The following is a 16,757-nucleotide window of genomic DNA, read 5'->3' as shown; positions in this document are numbered from 1 at the left end:
TCAATTCCTCATAGACAAAATCAAGCCCCGCCCTACATTTGTTCTTGATCCAGAAGCCATTACACTCAGATATAAGTCACAATAGGAAAGAAATTACTATTGTAATTTATATATCATGCTGACATTAATACCTTATGAATGTTTTCACTTAGAGTATCATGAAATATTTAGTCTTTTCAATGATAAATAGGAATAATTGTTGCTGGGAGTCATTTCTTGAGATGGATGGACATGTTTTCACACATTACATCAAAGTTTGTTGTTTCGAATTATCATCTGTGATACATCAGAAAATTTACAGTGAAAGCAATATACTTGACATACATTTTTAAGTGATGAACTAGGGGAAAAATATGATTATTTCTGTTTGTTGTTGACCCCAAAAAACAATTTAAATCAATAATTTAATAACTTGTTTTAAATTGAATCGTTTGGGCGCCAGACAGGAGTAGGCCTGTCAAAATAAACCCAGGATAGCACAAAATAACCACCTTTTATAAAGTCGAAAATGTTCACAGAGTCTGACTTTTTCTTTCTATCAACACTTTAGTGAACATAAAAGGGTTTAAACAACAAACTCAACTCAAATAACAGTCAAAATTTAATTTGATCAATACCAATAAAAAACAACAACCCACCAAAGAAAAAAGATTAAAGAAAAATAGGTAACACTTTACATTAAGGTTCCCTTTGTAAAGGGTTTATAAAGGTGTTCATTAATGAGTAATAACTCATTTACAGATGCATAATAAATCAATTATAACCAGTTATAAATACATGAATAAAAAGGCTGGCTTTTACTCAATACTTGCCAAATAGTGAGCCAATTTTAACTCACAAGTTATAAATGCTTACTGAATGTATTTATTAATACTTTTTTCTCCCCTCAAAACCAGATTCAGGATTATCATAATGTTAATTGTTATATGCAATTGTTGACTGTTATAGTGAGGCCAAAGGGTGCTGTATTGTTTTTTTTCCCCTCATTATCCTAATATGTCTTGTCTTTTCGTGCATGCTGATGCTGGTCATGATGCTTAACCACAGCAATTCATAAAAGTTTTAGATGTATTGGTCCATCTTTATATCCTCCAAAACACTAAATGCAAAAAGGGTGATTGACTTGTTTATTCATGATATTTTATTAACAAATCAATTTCTTCCAATGGTAGTTGTACCAGCGAACCTCAGGGTGGACACCAGTGAACCATTTATCGATGAGCTAGAAACATTAGCAATCTGTGAAAGTGTGCTTGAATACAAAATGGGCACCCATGAATCATTTATTTTTTAAGTTTAATTTTTGGTGTTTATGTCTTTACTGCTTAGGATAGTATAGGTGTGATAGGAAAGGAGAGAAGGGAATATGATTAGCAAAGGACCTCAAGCAGGGATTCAGACTTGGATTATCTGAAGTGAAAGTGTGCTGTATTGGAGAGCTTGCCCACAAGCCTGTGGCTCTGACATGAACCATTTATTTATGAGCTATTAACAACAATAACCTGTTAATCAGTACCTGTAAAGTGGACATCTGTGAACCATTTATTCATGATTACAAATGTTAGTAACCTGTTAAAGTGAACCTTAAAATTGACATTTGTGAACCATTTATTAATAAGTTATACACATTAATAACCTCTGAAAGTGTATCAGTGTAAAGTGGACACTTGTGAACCATTTATTCATGAGTTAAAAATGTTAGTAACTGGTGAATAGGAACATTAATGTAAAGTGAAGACCTGTGAACCATTTATTAATGAGTTATAAATGTTAGTAACTGGTGAATGGGAACATTAATGTAAAGTGAAGACCTGTGAACCATTTATTAATGAGTTATAAATGTTAGTAACTGGTGAATGGGAACATTAATGTAAAGTGAAGACCTGTGAACCATTTATTATTGAGTTATAAATGTTAGTAACTGGTGAATGGGAACATTAATGTAAAGTGAAGACCTGTGAACCATTTATTAATGAGTTATAAATGTTAGTAACTGGTGAATGGGAACATTAATGTAAAGTGAAGACCTGTGAACCATTTATTAATGAGTTATAAATGTTAGTAACTGGTGAATAGGAACCTTAATGTGAAGTGAAGACCTGTGAACCATTTATTAATGAGTTATAAATGTTAGTAATCTGTGAAAATGAACCTTAATGAAAAGTGAACATCAGTGAACTGTAACTCAAAGGAAACCCCAAAGTATAATTTATTGAACATTAATTTAATATTTTAAAAAAATAACTCCTGCAAAGAAAAAAAAAAAAAAAGCCTCAATGGGCTAATGAAGATGCCTTGTGTGCAATTGTTCCAATAATTCCAATATAATTTATTTTCATATATTGTCATTCCATTTTCACTTTTTCACAAAATATTCTGTTACAGTTTTATATAGCTACATACTTAAACATACAAGTACATCAACTTGCGACTGGATTTACATTGCTTTTGTTTGTTTGATGTAGAATATTGGCAAAGTTTACAGATCTATGCATCCATGAGTCTTTTTCAGCAAAGACAAGACAAAATTATAATCAATAGATGACAGTTGAAATGTCATCATGTATAAAGCCACAATTGTATACTATAGAAAAAAACTTTTTAACATCACTAGTAAAATGGAAGGGGGCTGGGGTGTGTGCTTTACAACGGATATGCATGCAAAATATCTTTGAACAGCTGCCCTAGTAACCCATCAGGATGTTTTCTTCCTGCCCAGTATGACCACTCAATAACCGCAAGATGCTCTGTTAACAACGCCTCAGTTCTGTTTCCCCTTTGTCTCCAGATGTGTTGCTTAAAAGTTGACCATGCTCTTTCTAAATGTTGTGTATGACTACCTGATTGAGGATCAACAAAACACTGACTGTGATTCACAGTACAGTGGATGTATCCCATATTTCCTAAGGCATTCCTGTATGTCCTCCATTGGTCACTGATAATGGTACTGCCTTGCTTCACATGCTGTCTAATCAGAGGCAATAGGTGGTGTCTTGACCTTCTTTCCACAAGTTTCAGCACTGGTCTTCTTCTGTCCTTTTTAACTCCCATCATTCCGAAGACCCATTTCTTTCTTTGCCAGGTTCTTCCAAAACGCCCACGGGCATACTAAGTACCAAACATTTCCAGAAAAATTAAATAAAACAAATAAACAAATATATAAATAAAACAAGTCGTTTTGTAGTAAAACTCTATAGTGGTGGGTGATAAAGCATTTAAATCAGTTTACTGCTAAAAATATTTCTGTTAGTAACTTCACTAAGAGCATTCATGCTCTCTATCTCTCTCTCTCACACACATACACAGTGTGAGATATTCTAGAGTTATCCATCAAAGTTTTAATAAAGAATTTTTGGTGTGGAACTGCCTCTTCAGGTGAGCCCCAAGCCCCTTATTTTCTGTTTCTAGCAGCATTTTGGAATCACATTTCCTTAAACTGGTGTATACTGAGATTTTTAATGACCAACAATTCAATAATATTGTGATTTTAAGGAAATTCAATTACAATCATATGCATGTGCAACAAATTTTTTTGAATATAAACATTTGAATTCAATCTTTTTTAAAAAGAATAACTCAGCCAAGAATTAAAATTTTGTCATCAGCATTGTTAAACAACTAACCTTTCGCTTATGTCGGAAGCTGCTTTCATCTATTATGACAAATTCTCTTCTTCCACCCACACAAACTTTATTCCTTGCTCTCAGTCTTTCCATTGAAATAATGCAGACGTTCCTTAATTTTTTTGCCATTCTGCTTAGTGTTCTACTGCTTCCAGCAATGCCATCACTGATTAGGTCAATCTGCCTGAGCCTGAGCCCTTGTGAGAACCTGATAAAGAAATAATTACTTAATAGTTCTCAGTTCATCAACAATAGTTGAAGACTTCAGATTCAAAAGCCTCTAAGTGCCGTCTGAAATTTTCTTCTAAAATGAGCATTTTTATCAAGGTTGTATGTTTAGGTTCAGTAATTTCACTTTAATGGCAATTAATAGGTCATTTTCATTGCCATTAAAGTGAAATAACTGAACATAAACATACAAGCTTGATAAAAATGCTCATTTTAGAAGAAAATTTCAGATGGCACTTAGAGGCTTTTGCATCTTAAGTCTTCAGTTATTTTTATGGCATCAGGCATTCACATACAGCAGAGACAGACAGAGAGACAGAGAGATAGATAGATAGATAGATAGATAGATAGCAATTAATAACAACTATTGTCATGTCTGTGGGTGTGCATTCAATTGGAGAAAATAAGAACACATGAAATAGTACCTGTAAATAAATTTCAACCACTGGAATAGAGAGCACCTCGAATTCTCAAAAATTGACCCTGTTCTGACAGTCCGATTACAGGTTTGTCCAGGATGTCTTGAACTTTTACAATTCCTGTGATGAAAAAGGTCACTGTTCCCATTCAGTCGGTCACGTTCGACGTACGTCGGACAGACCGACGAATAGGAATCTCGCTAGAGAGGCCAATCTACTTCGAGTGTAACTACAACGAGCCAATGCACATTGGCATGCAATCATATGCATCAGCTGCTCGCCTCGCAGCGCGGGTATATAACGAGCAGCAGGTGCGTTGCATCTTCAGCTTTTCGCTTCGGAGCCGAACGGTGTTGTTCCTGTTCTCTGCAAGCAAGTGTCTGCTAGAAGACGAGTCAAGCTTTTTGGTTGAACTTCTCTTTTTTTTCGAGTGCGGGCGAACAGCACAGCAGCGGGGTCGAAGTCCTCTCTTTATTTTCTGTTTTTTGTTTCGTTTGCCGTTATAGAGCAAATAGCTGTTTTGACAGCGTCAGAAGGCTGTTCTCACGGCCGGTACGGTGCGCTTCGAGCGCTGAAAGCCGTTTTTACGGCTGGTAAGAGTGAGCGCCTTCAAAGAGAGAAAGAGCACACGACAGGCTGCACACAATCCCTGTCTGTGTTGCGGCGGCCGTTCCCCTGCGTGCTTCAGCACTCTAAAAGAGTAAAGTCCCTAAAAGAGCTTACACAAATAGAGCTTGCGTCTTTTTAAAGATGACATTCTATTTGTGTGTTTCTGGATGCGGTCGTTTCCTGTCCTCACTGACGGCCACGATCACTGTTTCACATGTCTGGGCGCGTGCTGAAACGATGTTCGTGGGTGGTTCATGTTTTCGTATGAGAACATGATCACGTCGACACGCCGGTCGTGACTCTTCTTTCTCCGGGAAGCTTGAGTCCCCTCTGTTGTTGGCCAGCTGCCGCTTGTGTGTAAAAGCACAGCCGCGGGTCTGCCCGACACTCTGGGAGACCGCGGAGATCAGCGAGAGCAAACCTCTCGCTCCTCTGCGTGTCGTGTGCCGTCGAGCTGTCGGGCTGCAGCGCGGGTTGTCACGGCAACCCAGCGCTCGCTCGGCGCTCTAGATGCGCGGTCTCCTTGCCTAATCTCCATTGTAGCGCCCTCTCTGGTGCACCAGAAGAGGTCTACTTTGGTGAAATGGCTTGGGTGTCTTGAGGTTGAGGGGTTCCTTCGGGGAACCAACCCCCTAGGGCCCCTCCCTCTAGCGCATTACATGCTGTGCAGCTTCTGGATTGGATTGCTGGTCCTCTTCATAGGGGAACCTAGCATTCCATTTAGGGCTCCAGCTGAGGGTCAGATGTCGATTGCAGCATCGGAGAGAGGGCTGTTATGCTCTGGAAATGAGGGTGACGCTGCCCACTGTAATGGTGTGTGCTTATGCTGACTCAGATTCAGAGTTTACAGCCATGCTTTCCCGGGTGTTCCGGATGTGCATGAAAAACTTGGCAGTATGGAGCTATATTGGTGCCATAAATATGGAATGCCAAAAGTGCCAAAATCTGCATAAGTTTTTACTCTCTCACTACCCTTATGGGTGGGGTGGCTGTTCACAGACCACACCCACCCTGCATGTGAGGCCAAGGCACTCTTTATGCATGAGGGTAGTTCTGAGCCGGGGTTGAGCTGCGCTTGTTGACTAACCGTGATCAAAGTCACGGCGCAGGCCTTCGGCCAGACGATGTCCACCTCAGTGGTCCAGAAGCGCCCCCCTGGCTTACCTTGCTGAGGTGCAAGAGGTCGTCAAGCTAAACGCTTTCTCGACACTCCCATCTCACAAGGTGGCCTTTTCGGTGACACTGTCGGGGACTGAGCCCAGCAGTTCTCCTCAGTTAGTGGCAGACCGGGGAGCCTCCCCCGACAAACCATTGAGTTCCTCGTGGGCCCTCAGTCTGCTCGTCGCCAAGGGTGTCGTCCCCTGCAGAATAAAAAAAAAAAAAAACTCCGGCCCAGTCTGCTCTACTGTGTCCGCTGCAGGAAGATGACACCTCCCGTCTCTGCTACTGTTTAAGTGGTTAGTGAAAAATCACCCCTGAGACGGGTGACCCAGAGACGGGTGGGGCTGCTCTCCCCCCCCCCCGGAGGAGGGCCGGGTGGTAAATCCTGTTGGTTGGGTTTGTTTCTGTTCTCCCGCTGGTCCAACAGCCAGCGGTACCCAAATTTTCAAAAAGAGAGCAGTTCCTCCTTCTCTGGGTCTGAAGAGGGCTTGGAGAGCAGTGGGAGGAGAAAAGCCTCACCACTCTCATCCCCCTCTTCCTTCGCCAGAGGGCAGCAGCGTGCAGTCGAGAAGGCAGCAAAGCCTCTCCTGCGCCCCCTGCCCAACCGTGGAACCAGGTAGGTGTTGCACAGCACACTCTGACCCCGCTTCGGGCCGCCTCGCAGAGAGAGCCTCCCGAGCTGCGTCCCTGTGTTCCACCTCGCTGCCTCACTGCGGGTACGCCTGCGGTTCCTTTGATCCCGCCTGTACGGTCTCTGTGAGCCTGGTTAGCGCTCCCCAGTCCGTCTCGCTGGCTCATTCGGACCATCAGGCTCGGCTATGCGATTCAGTTCGCCCGGCGTCCCCCCAAGTTCAGGGGTGTCCACCTCACTGCAGTGAAGGCTGTCGATGCCCGTGTCTTGCGTGCGGAGATCGCGGTCCTACTGGTGAAGGACGCGATAGAGCCGGTCCCTCCAGCCGATATGAGGTCAGGGTTCTACAGTCCCTACTTCATTGTACCCAAGAAAAGCGGTGGGTTACGACCGATCCTGGATCTGCGAGTTTTGAATCGGAGCCTTCACAAGCTACCGTTCAAAATGCTCACGCAGAAATGCATTTTCGAGTGCATCCATCCCCAGGATTGGTTTGCAGCGATCGACCTGAAGGACGTGTACTTTCATGTTCGATTCTTCCTCGACACAGGCCATTCCTGTGTTTTTGCGTTCGAAGGTCAAGCATATCAGTACAGAGTCTTACCCTTCGGGCTGGCCCTGTCTCCCCGCGTCTTCACGAAGGTCGTGGAGGGAGCCCTTGTTCCCATGAGAGAACAGGGTGTTCGCATCCTTAACTATCTCGACGACTGGCTCATTCTGGCACAGTCCCGGGATCAGTGGGATTTGGTGCTCAGACACCTCAGCCAGTTGGGTCTTCAGGTCAACTGGGAAAAGAGCAAACTCGCCCCGGTGCAGAGGATCTCTTTTCTCGGTATGGAGTTGGATTCGGTCGAACAGATAGCACGCCTCACAGAGGAACGTGCTCAGTCGGTGTTGAACTGCCTGAATACGTTCAACGGCAGGACAGCGGTTCCACTGAAATTTTTTCAGAGGCTCCTGGGGCATATGGCAGCCGCAGCGGCAGTAACCCCGCTCGGTCTGCTTCATATGAGACTGCTTCAACACTGGCTCCACGGCCGGATCCCGAGATGGGCGTGGCAACGCGGCACGTTCCGGGTGGCAATCACTCAGGAGTGCCGCCAAACCTTCAGCCCGTGGTCGGACCCCTTGTTTCTTCGGGCTGGAGTACCCCTAGAGCAGGTGTCCCGGCATGCTGTGGTATTCACGGATGCCTCTGCCACAGGCTGGGGTGCCACGTACAACGGGCATGCAGTGTCAGGGGTTGGACGGGCCCCCATCTGCATTGGCACATCAACTGCCTCGAGTTGCTAGCGGTACGCCTTGCCCTGAGCCGCCTCAAAGGGCCGCTACGGGGCAAGCATGTACTGGTCCGGACGGACAACACTGCGACCGTTGCGTACATCAACCGTCAAGGTGGTCTACGCTCCCGTCGCATGTCGCAACTCGCCCGCCATCTCCTCCTCTGGAGTCAGAAGCATCTGAGGTCGCTTCGTGCCATTCATATTCCCGGTGTGCTCAACCGTGTGGCCGACGAGCTATCACGAGCTGTGCGGCCAGGAGAGTGGCGACTCCACCCCCAGGTGGTCCAGCTGATTTGGAGAGAGTTCGGAGAGGCTCAGGTAGACCTGTTTGCCTCACCAGAAACCTCCCATTGCCGGTTGTTTTACTCCCTGTCCGGGGAACACTCGGAACAGACGCACTGGCGCTCAGCTGGCCCCGGGGCCTTCACAAATATGCGTTTCCCCCAGTGAGCCTACTTGCACAGACCCTGTGCAAAGTCAGGGAGGACGAGGAGCAGGTTCTGCTAGTTGCGCCCTATTGGCCCAACCGGACCTGGTTCCCAGAACTCTCACTCCTCGCGACAGCCCCTCCCTGGCCCATTCCTCTGAGGAAGGACCTTCTTTCTCAGAGACGGGGCACTCTCTGGCACCCGCGTCCAGACCTCTGGAAACTCCATGTCTGGTCCCTGGACGGGACGCGGAGGTTCTAGGTGACTTACCCCCCGAGGTACTTAACACCATCGCTTCGGCACGTGCTCCGTCTACGAGACGGGCTTACGCCTTGAAGTGGAACCTGTTCGTCGAGTGGTGTTCTTCTCGTCGAGAGGACCCCCGAAGATGCTCGATCGGTGTCGTGCTTTCCTTCTTGCAGCAGGGGTTGGAGCGTAGGCTGTCCCCCTCCACCCTCAAAGTCCATACTGCTGCTATCTCAGCATATCATGACCACATAGATGGCAAATCTGTTGGTCAGCACGACCTGGTCGTCAGGTTCCTTAGGGGGGCGAGGCGGTTAAATCCTCCTCGTCCTCCCTCCATACCCTCTTGGGACCTTGCTCTGGTGCTGAGAGCACTTCAGATTGCTCCCTTTGAGCCCTTGCAATCAGCAGACTTAAAGATTCTGTCCATGAAGACTTTGCTGCTGGTTGCATTGGCCTCCATCAAGAGGGTAGGGGACCTGCAGTCTTTTTCGGTCGACGAATCGTGCCTGGAGTTCGGGCCGGGTGACGGCCATGTGGTACTGAGACCCCGGCCTGGCTTGTGCCCAAGGTTCCTACCACTCCCTTCAGGGACCAGGTAGTGAGCCTGCAAGCGCTGCCCTCGGAGGAGGCAGACCCAGCCCTGGCTTTGCTCTGTCCAGTTCGTGCTTTGCGACTGTACATAGACAGAACTCAAAGCTTCAGGACCTCAGACCAGCTCTTTGTCTGTTACGGAGGCCAGCAGAAGGGAAAGGCTGTCTCCAAGCAGAGGATGGCCCACTGGATAGTGGATGCCATCGCCCTGGCTTACCAAGCTCAGGGCGTGCCCTGCCCGCTCAGGTTGCATGCGCACTCCACGAGAGGCGTCGCATCTTCCTGGGCGCTGGCTCGTGGCGCCTCGCTACAGACATCTGTAGAGCTGCGGGCTGGGCGACACCTAACACGTTCGTTAGATTCTATAGCCTTCGTGTCGAGCCGGTCTCCTCCCGTGTTCTCACCTCAGGTCAGAGGCACGGAGAGGCCCCGGCTTAGTGTCGGCTTGCTGCGCTTACATGCGCTTTTTTCTCCAGAGAGTCCCTACAAGGCAGACCCTGTTGAGTCCTCCGATCTCCCTTCGGCAGCCGACGTGGCGGAGCGTCTGGCGCTAGGCCTATACTCCGTTGTATCCTTGAGAACCGGGTTTAGGCTGGGTACCATATGTGTGACCCTACTGGGATCCCATATGTCTAGTTCCACGGTTGCTCCTAAACGAAGCCCGTGTCTTTCCCTCTGGGAGAACCCACCTCTCATCGAGTTGGAGACACCCCAGTTCTTCCATATGTAGTACAGCCTACGGGTTAGTCCATATGTACTTCTCCACTTAACTCCTTCGGGAAGGATGTGGCTTCCGCAGCGTTCCTTTCCCAGCGGAAGGGTACGCTTTCCCAGCGTTATCCAATAGTCTCACTGAATGGGTTTTGGGGAACAGCAGTGATTGACACTCTCTGTGTTAGCCCTGTCCCACCGTCCGTAGGCAAGGGGGTTCAGGTGGCTTACAACAGAGCGCTGGAAGAGGGCAGCCCCTGTGGCGCTTTGGTAGGGATTCCTATTCGTCGGTCTGTCCGACGTACGTCGAACGTGACCGACTGAATGGGAACGTCTCGGTTACAAAGGTAACCCTCGTTCCCCGAAGGAGGGAACGGAGACGTACGTCCCGTCGCCACAGTCGCTGTACCCCGCTGATGCTGCCGCCTATCCAGTTCGGCTCCTCAGCGAAAACCTGAAGATGCAACGCACCTGCTGCTCGTTATATACCCGCGCTGCGAGGCGAGCAGCTGATGCATATGATTGCATGCCAATGTGCATTGGCTCGTTGTAGTTACACTCGAAGTAGATTGGCCTCTCTAGCGAGATTCCTATTCGTCGGTCTGTCCGACGTACATCTCTGTTCCCTCCTTCGGGGAACGAGGGTTACCTTTGTAACCGAGACGTTTTGTATGTTAATGCATTAAGGAATTCTACAACTCCTAAAGAACATGATAGATAGATAGATAGATAGATAGAATTTCATATCACAGAACCTTTGAAGTGTCAGTTATTTACCATAAGCAGTAGTCATTTTTACGGGTAGATTTTAGCTTCATGTTTCTCTTGCAAAGAAGGCACTTCATCCTCTTCTTCAGGAGTTTTTTCTTCTGCAGCCACCTAATCAACTTTATTGTTTTCTTTTTTGTTTGTCTTCCCTCAACATGGCAAAGTAACTTTCTTGGTAAAGACATGGTATCTTGAAACGTAAAAAACAAAACAAACAAAAAAAAAAAAACACTTATTCAGCCTCATGTTTTTACAGTAATGGACATATTTTTGTAATTTATTTAGTATTATGACTTATTAAGTGTTACCAATCTAATTACAGGCTTAATATAATGCTTAACTGACAGTGTCGAGAAAGAATAAAACAAGATGGACCCACATTATATTAAGTGTTCCCATGATTCAATGATTCAAAAGATAAATGATAATTTTTCGCGAGAGCTCATAATGCAATTTAAAAACAACTTACGATCCAGTGGAGTCCGTCTCTGCAGGTGTAAAGTAGATGACTCTTCAGTGTCAATTTTAATTAAGTAAAGCTGGACTAAACACTAAACTTGCGCACAATCATAATTAGTGCGCTCAATTCTACCCATCCCCCAAAGGTTTCGTTAAAGAAAAAAAAAAAAGCAAACGTCTGATTGGCCCATTGCATGCAATCAGTCATTCCCATAAGACATTTTACTGGTTGTAAGATTTCAAACAGAGAAATGCAGATCATTATATAAACGTAAATTCCAAGCCAACATTTATATTTGGGCCATATGGGTTATATTCAAGTGGCATTCCAAATTGTAAAAGTTACACAGAAAGCAAAAATATCAATATATCAAGTTTATACGACAAGAATATTCGCCTGTTAAGGACAGATAATGATACCTCATTGGTCCTCATCACGTTAAGTCCACCAATAGGCGCGACTCTCAGGAATATGTCACATATTCGCAATTTTCAACTCAGAGCCGTTAACGGTCAGTTTCAGTTTGTGAAAATGATAATATTAAAGACAATTACAAAATGTTGTATTTGTTAAATACAGTTTGTTTTGCAACATATATTATTATTTTGTTATTGTTTATTATTTGCAAGTGTTACTATTTTGTGTTTTTCATAGCGAGATTATTCTTGAATTGTATTCAAATCAGCAGGGTTGTTTCAACATAAAAACAAAAAAATACAAAAATGTATTTTTCATAGATAATATGTGAGATTTCAATCATATTTTGACCATTTTGACACACACACACATTTTTCCTAATTTAATGGATCAAAGTTTTAAGCTATTTTCTTAATTTTATATTTGAACTGTAGATTGCTCAAAGAAGTTGGCGCCAACTGCTGAACAACTGATCAACAAACACAAAAGGGAGATTGACCTCTTAAAGGAGCGGGTCGAAGGTCAGAACAATGTAATCAAGGAACTGCAATCTGAGCGAGATTTTCTGAGGCAGCGGGTTGCATCTCTTACAGCAGGTGAGTTATGATGAGTAATATGCATGGTGATGAATGAGACATATAATGCAATGATGTAAATAAGATTTTAATTTTTAGATTCATTGCTTATAATAGGACTTTCAGTGTGAGTGAGCTCAGTCAGTTGCACCATAAATGGAAGTGTTCTTTTCACAATTGGAAGAAAAGCTTGTTCACATGTACTGCAAAGTTTCAGGAGTGACAAATGCATAAATACTAAATTATTCACTTGGCAACTCCTGTAGTAACTATGCTTAACAGTGATAACTGTAGCAAGTTAGCAACGGACTGGACAAGCCTATGTCAAAATAAGTGTTGTAGTGTAAATGCAGAGCAACACACCTGCAACAGTTACCTTAAACAAGAATAAGAAAAAAGGTCTGTTGGCTGAATATGTTTTTCATGTGTCCTTTATAAAGCAATGTTTAAAAAATAGTTGATTTTTTTTTATTGAAACTAAAAATATTTAAAGGTATCTAATACGGCTGCATGATTAATCGTATTTTAATCGTGATAACGATATCTGCTTCTCTCAAATGATGAAAAATAATCGTCACGATATTGGCCCGCTCGTTATTTCAAACGTGTTTTTTCTTTGGGATACGCTTGTGGTTGCCAGATGCGAAGAGCTTAAATCCCCCAAATAGAGCTTTTCCCTTAAAAAGATATACTTTCTGAAAACAAACATGTGCACTGCAGTTTAGCGATCTCCACAGCGAAATTCTGCTGCAATGAAAGTGTCATACTGCCAGTCTTTGTTTCTTCACATGCCACTCGTACTATTTGTGTGACTAAATCTGCCATGATCAAACCTTCAGTGATGAATTTCAACAAATGCAACACGGATCTCCACCTTACTGTTTGCAGAATGCACTTTTTGCAACCTACAATTCAGTCTTGAAAATGAACATAGTTTGGAATTATTGGAAATAATATTAGGAGTTTCACTGTTTTATCTTTTGAAGTTTTGAAGAGCAAAATAATCGTGATTATCAGTTTAACCATTATCGTGCAGCACTAGTATGTAATGTATTATTTACTTAATGATGAATATTGTCATTAATAATTAAATAAGTTAATTTGTTTTGTATATTGAATAGCTAAAATGGTAAATAATTAACCCCCTCTAAGCTTATTAAATGTTCAAAATGACTTGACACTTTATGACTTTTCCAACACTAGCTATACTTCATACCTAATAGGGCTGCATAATATATCGAAATTATCGTAATATCCAGGGTATCCGCGGGGCATTAAAAGTCATTAAATGGATTTTGCAGAAATTAAGGCCTTAAATGCCATTAAAAAGCATTAAATTTTATTCCTACAGGCATTCAATTTTTAGATAGTTTTGAAGAAAAATAATACTACCAGTTTATATTGAATATAGCCTTCATAATTAATTACTTTGATTTGCAAAATTTCCGTAACGCCGTTTTGGACAGCGGCGGGCTGGGACATGGAGATGGAAGGCTGCATCAGTGTTGCCAACTTAGTGACTTTTAAGACCTCTTTTGCGACTTTTTTCCAAGAAAGCGCACAAATATACTTGTTAACCTGATCTAGCTTCCGAGACCCCCCGGTACTGCCGTGAGATTTTGCTTGCTTTCACCTCTCTCTCTGCGTGGCTGAGAGGAGCAGTGCATTCAGTTTAAGCTGTGCGCTCTGTCAGAGAACAAATAAAATAGATACTATTGCTTCTAACCTGAGCGTATTGTGATTTTGTCAAATGTCTCGGATTATAAATCAGGATTTTAGCGCTGGGTTACCATGTCAGGGCTCGACACTAATGCTTTTCAATTAGTCCGGGATAAGTGTCTTTTTTGAAGGGGCAAGTGAAAGAGAATTTGACTTGCCCAACTGGACAAGGACCTGATTAAAACGTCAATTAAAAAAAAAAAAACGCGAGAAAGACTGACTGATTTCATTACATTTAGTCTAAGTGGTGATCGATAGTGGATAATAATAGGCCGTAATGTAGTGACGATAACAAGGTTGCGCTGTTGAGGCTCAAATCTATCACAAATATGCAGATTTAAATATGTCAAAGCTGCAGTATTCTGAAAGGATATTGCTTCAGAAATTGTACATTTATATTTACACCACAAAAAAACAACCGGACAAGCAGCCCTTTTACTTGTACAAGTGAATGACAAGGCTTAATGTCGCGCCCTGTATGTAGTCTTAATGGGCGATGTTTCAGTCATCATTTCATGTTTTCTGACAACAAAACCAGAAAAATATATAGATGAAACAATTTTATTTGGACTTTGACTGTAATAAAATATATTATGTGAGCAAAAAGGGTAGCAGCAGAGAAGCAAACAAATGTAAAGGGCTGACATTTGGCAGAATGCGAATGCGACAATGACATGATGAATATTCTAATTGCATGACGTCATCTATCGACATTTAGTGACATATATATATATATATATATATGGAATTAAAAAATAAAAAAATATCGGCTTTAAAAATGTCACAGCTCCCTTCGTTCCCGGACTCCATTTCCCATGATCCTCCTGTTTCCTCACCTGCACTCACTTCCTCGTCATCTCCTCATCAGCACTCATCACCTGCAACTGGACCTCATCATCCACTCTCCCTTTATAATGGACTCACTCCCTGCACTCCTTGTCTGTTCTTATTGTTGACTAGATTAGTTTTTGCTTGTGTTATTCTCCTTCGTTGATTAAAATACCCTATATTGTGGAAGTCCGTGTGTGCCTCATCTCTGCAGCAACTACGACCGTAACAAAAAAGGCATTGAAAAGCATTAAATTAGATTTGATGAAACCTGCACAAACCCTGATATCTCAAATGTACATATCGCGATTATGCATATCGAAACGGCATGCGATATATGAATGATTTTAACAGGCTACTAAAAAACGTTTGCGAAAAGTCAAAGTTTTAGGTCAGCGCATATAGCAGTGAATAGACTGGTTAAAAAGTTATTAACCACAATAAGTTGCGGAAAACAAGTCCTTGCGGTCTCGCACTGTCTGCTGCTGTCACAACCGAGGCGCACGCACAAGCCGCCTTTCTTACAGCGCATGATCCCTTCAGTTTTCTTTCATGCCTTATTACACTCAAACGGTCAAATTCACACACTGTTATGTCAAATGTCTGTCTTGGTGAGTATTCATTTAAACAAAGTCAGTTACGGTATTAAGTAGGGCTGCACGATTATGACAAAAATCATAATTGTCGATTATTTCCTTGAAATTGTAACTGTGATTATTAATTACGATTATCACAATTTACATTGAATGATGTTTTGAATAGCTTTATACCATTGTTTGAAGCAATAATCATGTTTTGCTTAGTCTGCTCAAAGTCGCGCTGGATTTTCTCCTTAGCGTAAGGTTGAGAGGTCCATCTATCTCTTTTCCATGTTTGTAGAGTTAGTTCATTGACTAAATATATAGGCTGTGGTGTTGTCATGGTACTGGAATTTCTAACTTCGATACGATATCTTGAAAAGTACCCATATTCGATACCATTTTTTGATACCAAGGGGGGAAAAAACAATGTATATACTGTCATATAGATAGTTTTAATATTATTTCTTTTTTTTGTCCATCTATTGAAAGTCCAGGCAATCAAAAATTTCTTCTGAAGAGATCACTTTATATGATAAAGCTTTTAAGTTTTTGTCATATATAAATGTTGATCAGTTACCATTACAATTATCTCACAAATATTTGCTAACTCAATGTATTTGCTTTTACAATGGGGTCATTTTGTTGCAATATCTTACACACAGCACAAGGAAGCTTGATTTCAAATGGTAATTTGAATTTAAAAAAGACAACAGTAATAAAATAAGAACAAATGAATTACTAACTATAGCACAATAGAATAAAGATAGAAATTAAATAGACTGCTTTATTTTTTTTGTTTTGTTTTTTTACTTTATGTCTAAAGTAGTAATCAGGTAAGAAACTGAATAAAGAAAAAGTAATCAAATGTAAAAATAACATTGGATAATCTTCATTCTAAAAATTAAATACAGATTAATCAATTAAAGTTACAGAAGTTAATCAGTCAAGAGCAGTAAGTGATTTTCTCTTTGTCTTTTGTTGTTTGATTAACATTAACAACATAGAGAGTGGCACATTTATTCGCCTGCTGTCCCTTTAAGACATGATGAACACACGGACACATTCTTCCTGAACTGTTTTACAAGATGGGCATTGTGACATTGTTTCTGAGTGTATTTGACCATTAATAAGCCGCAAAAAAGAGCTTATTTTGGCACTTGTATGTCAAAGGAGGCTTTATTATGTGTCTGCGCTTTGTGTGAGGGTGAAATCTGCGGGAATTAACATAATTATGCGCAATCCTGTGCCGAAATTCAGACCTGGTCACACCAACACTATTAAACCTGAGAGCATGAGACGATTGAATGAGAGGAGGTGCGTGCGTCTCAACTCGCTGTCAGAGAGGAGAGCAAGAACGCGCAGCTGGTATCGGTGTATCGATACTGCAGAAAGGAGTATTGGTATCCTTTCTGATATGTCAGTATCGATACATATCGAAATATAGATATTTTTGACAGCACTAAGCTGTGTACACAG

At 42.4% G+C, this 16,757-nt stretch overlaps 1 protein-coding gene across 1 annotated transcript; it reads right to left on the bottom strand.

Moving 5' to 3' along the window:
- Positions 1-1,775: 1,775 nt before the first annotated feature.
- LOC127511223 (uncharacterized) lies at positions 1,776-11,311 on the bottom strand. The gene is made up of 4 exons (XM_051891980.1): positions 10,711-11,311; positions 4,277-4,390; positions 3,624-3,831; positions 1,776-3,108 (listed from the first exon to the last, which is right to left on the bottom strand). The coding sequence occupies exons 1-4, from the start codon at positions 10,884-10,886 to the stop codon at positions 2,644-2,646; spliced, it is 963 nt and encodes a 320-aa protein (XP_051747940.1). The 5' UTR covers positions 10,887-11,311; the 3' UTR covers positions 1,776-2,643.
- Between the last annotated feature and the right edge of the window lie 5,446 nt (positions 11,312-16,757).

The sequence above is a fragment of the Ctenopharyngodon idella genome, chromosome 4, assembly GCF_019924925.1.
Source record: "Ctenopharyngodon idella isolate HZGC_01 chromosome 4, HZGC01, whole genome shotgun sequence".
Taxonomy (NCBI): domain Eukaryota; kingdom Metazoa; phylum Chordata; class Actinopteri; order Cypriniformes; family Xenocyprididae; genus Ctenopharyngodon; species Ctenopharyngodon idella.
Note: the sequence above shows the minus strand (reverse complement) of the source record. Positions and strands in the feature narration are given on the sequence as shown.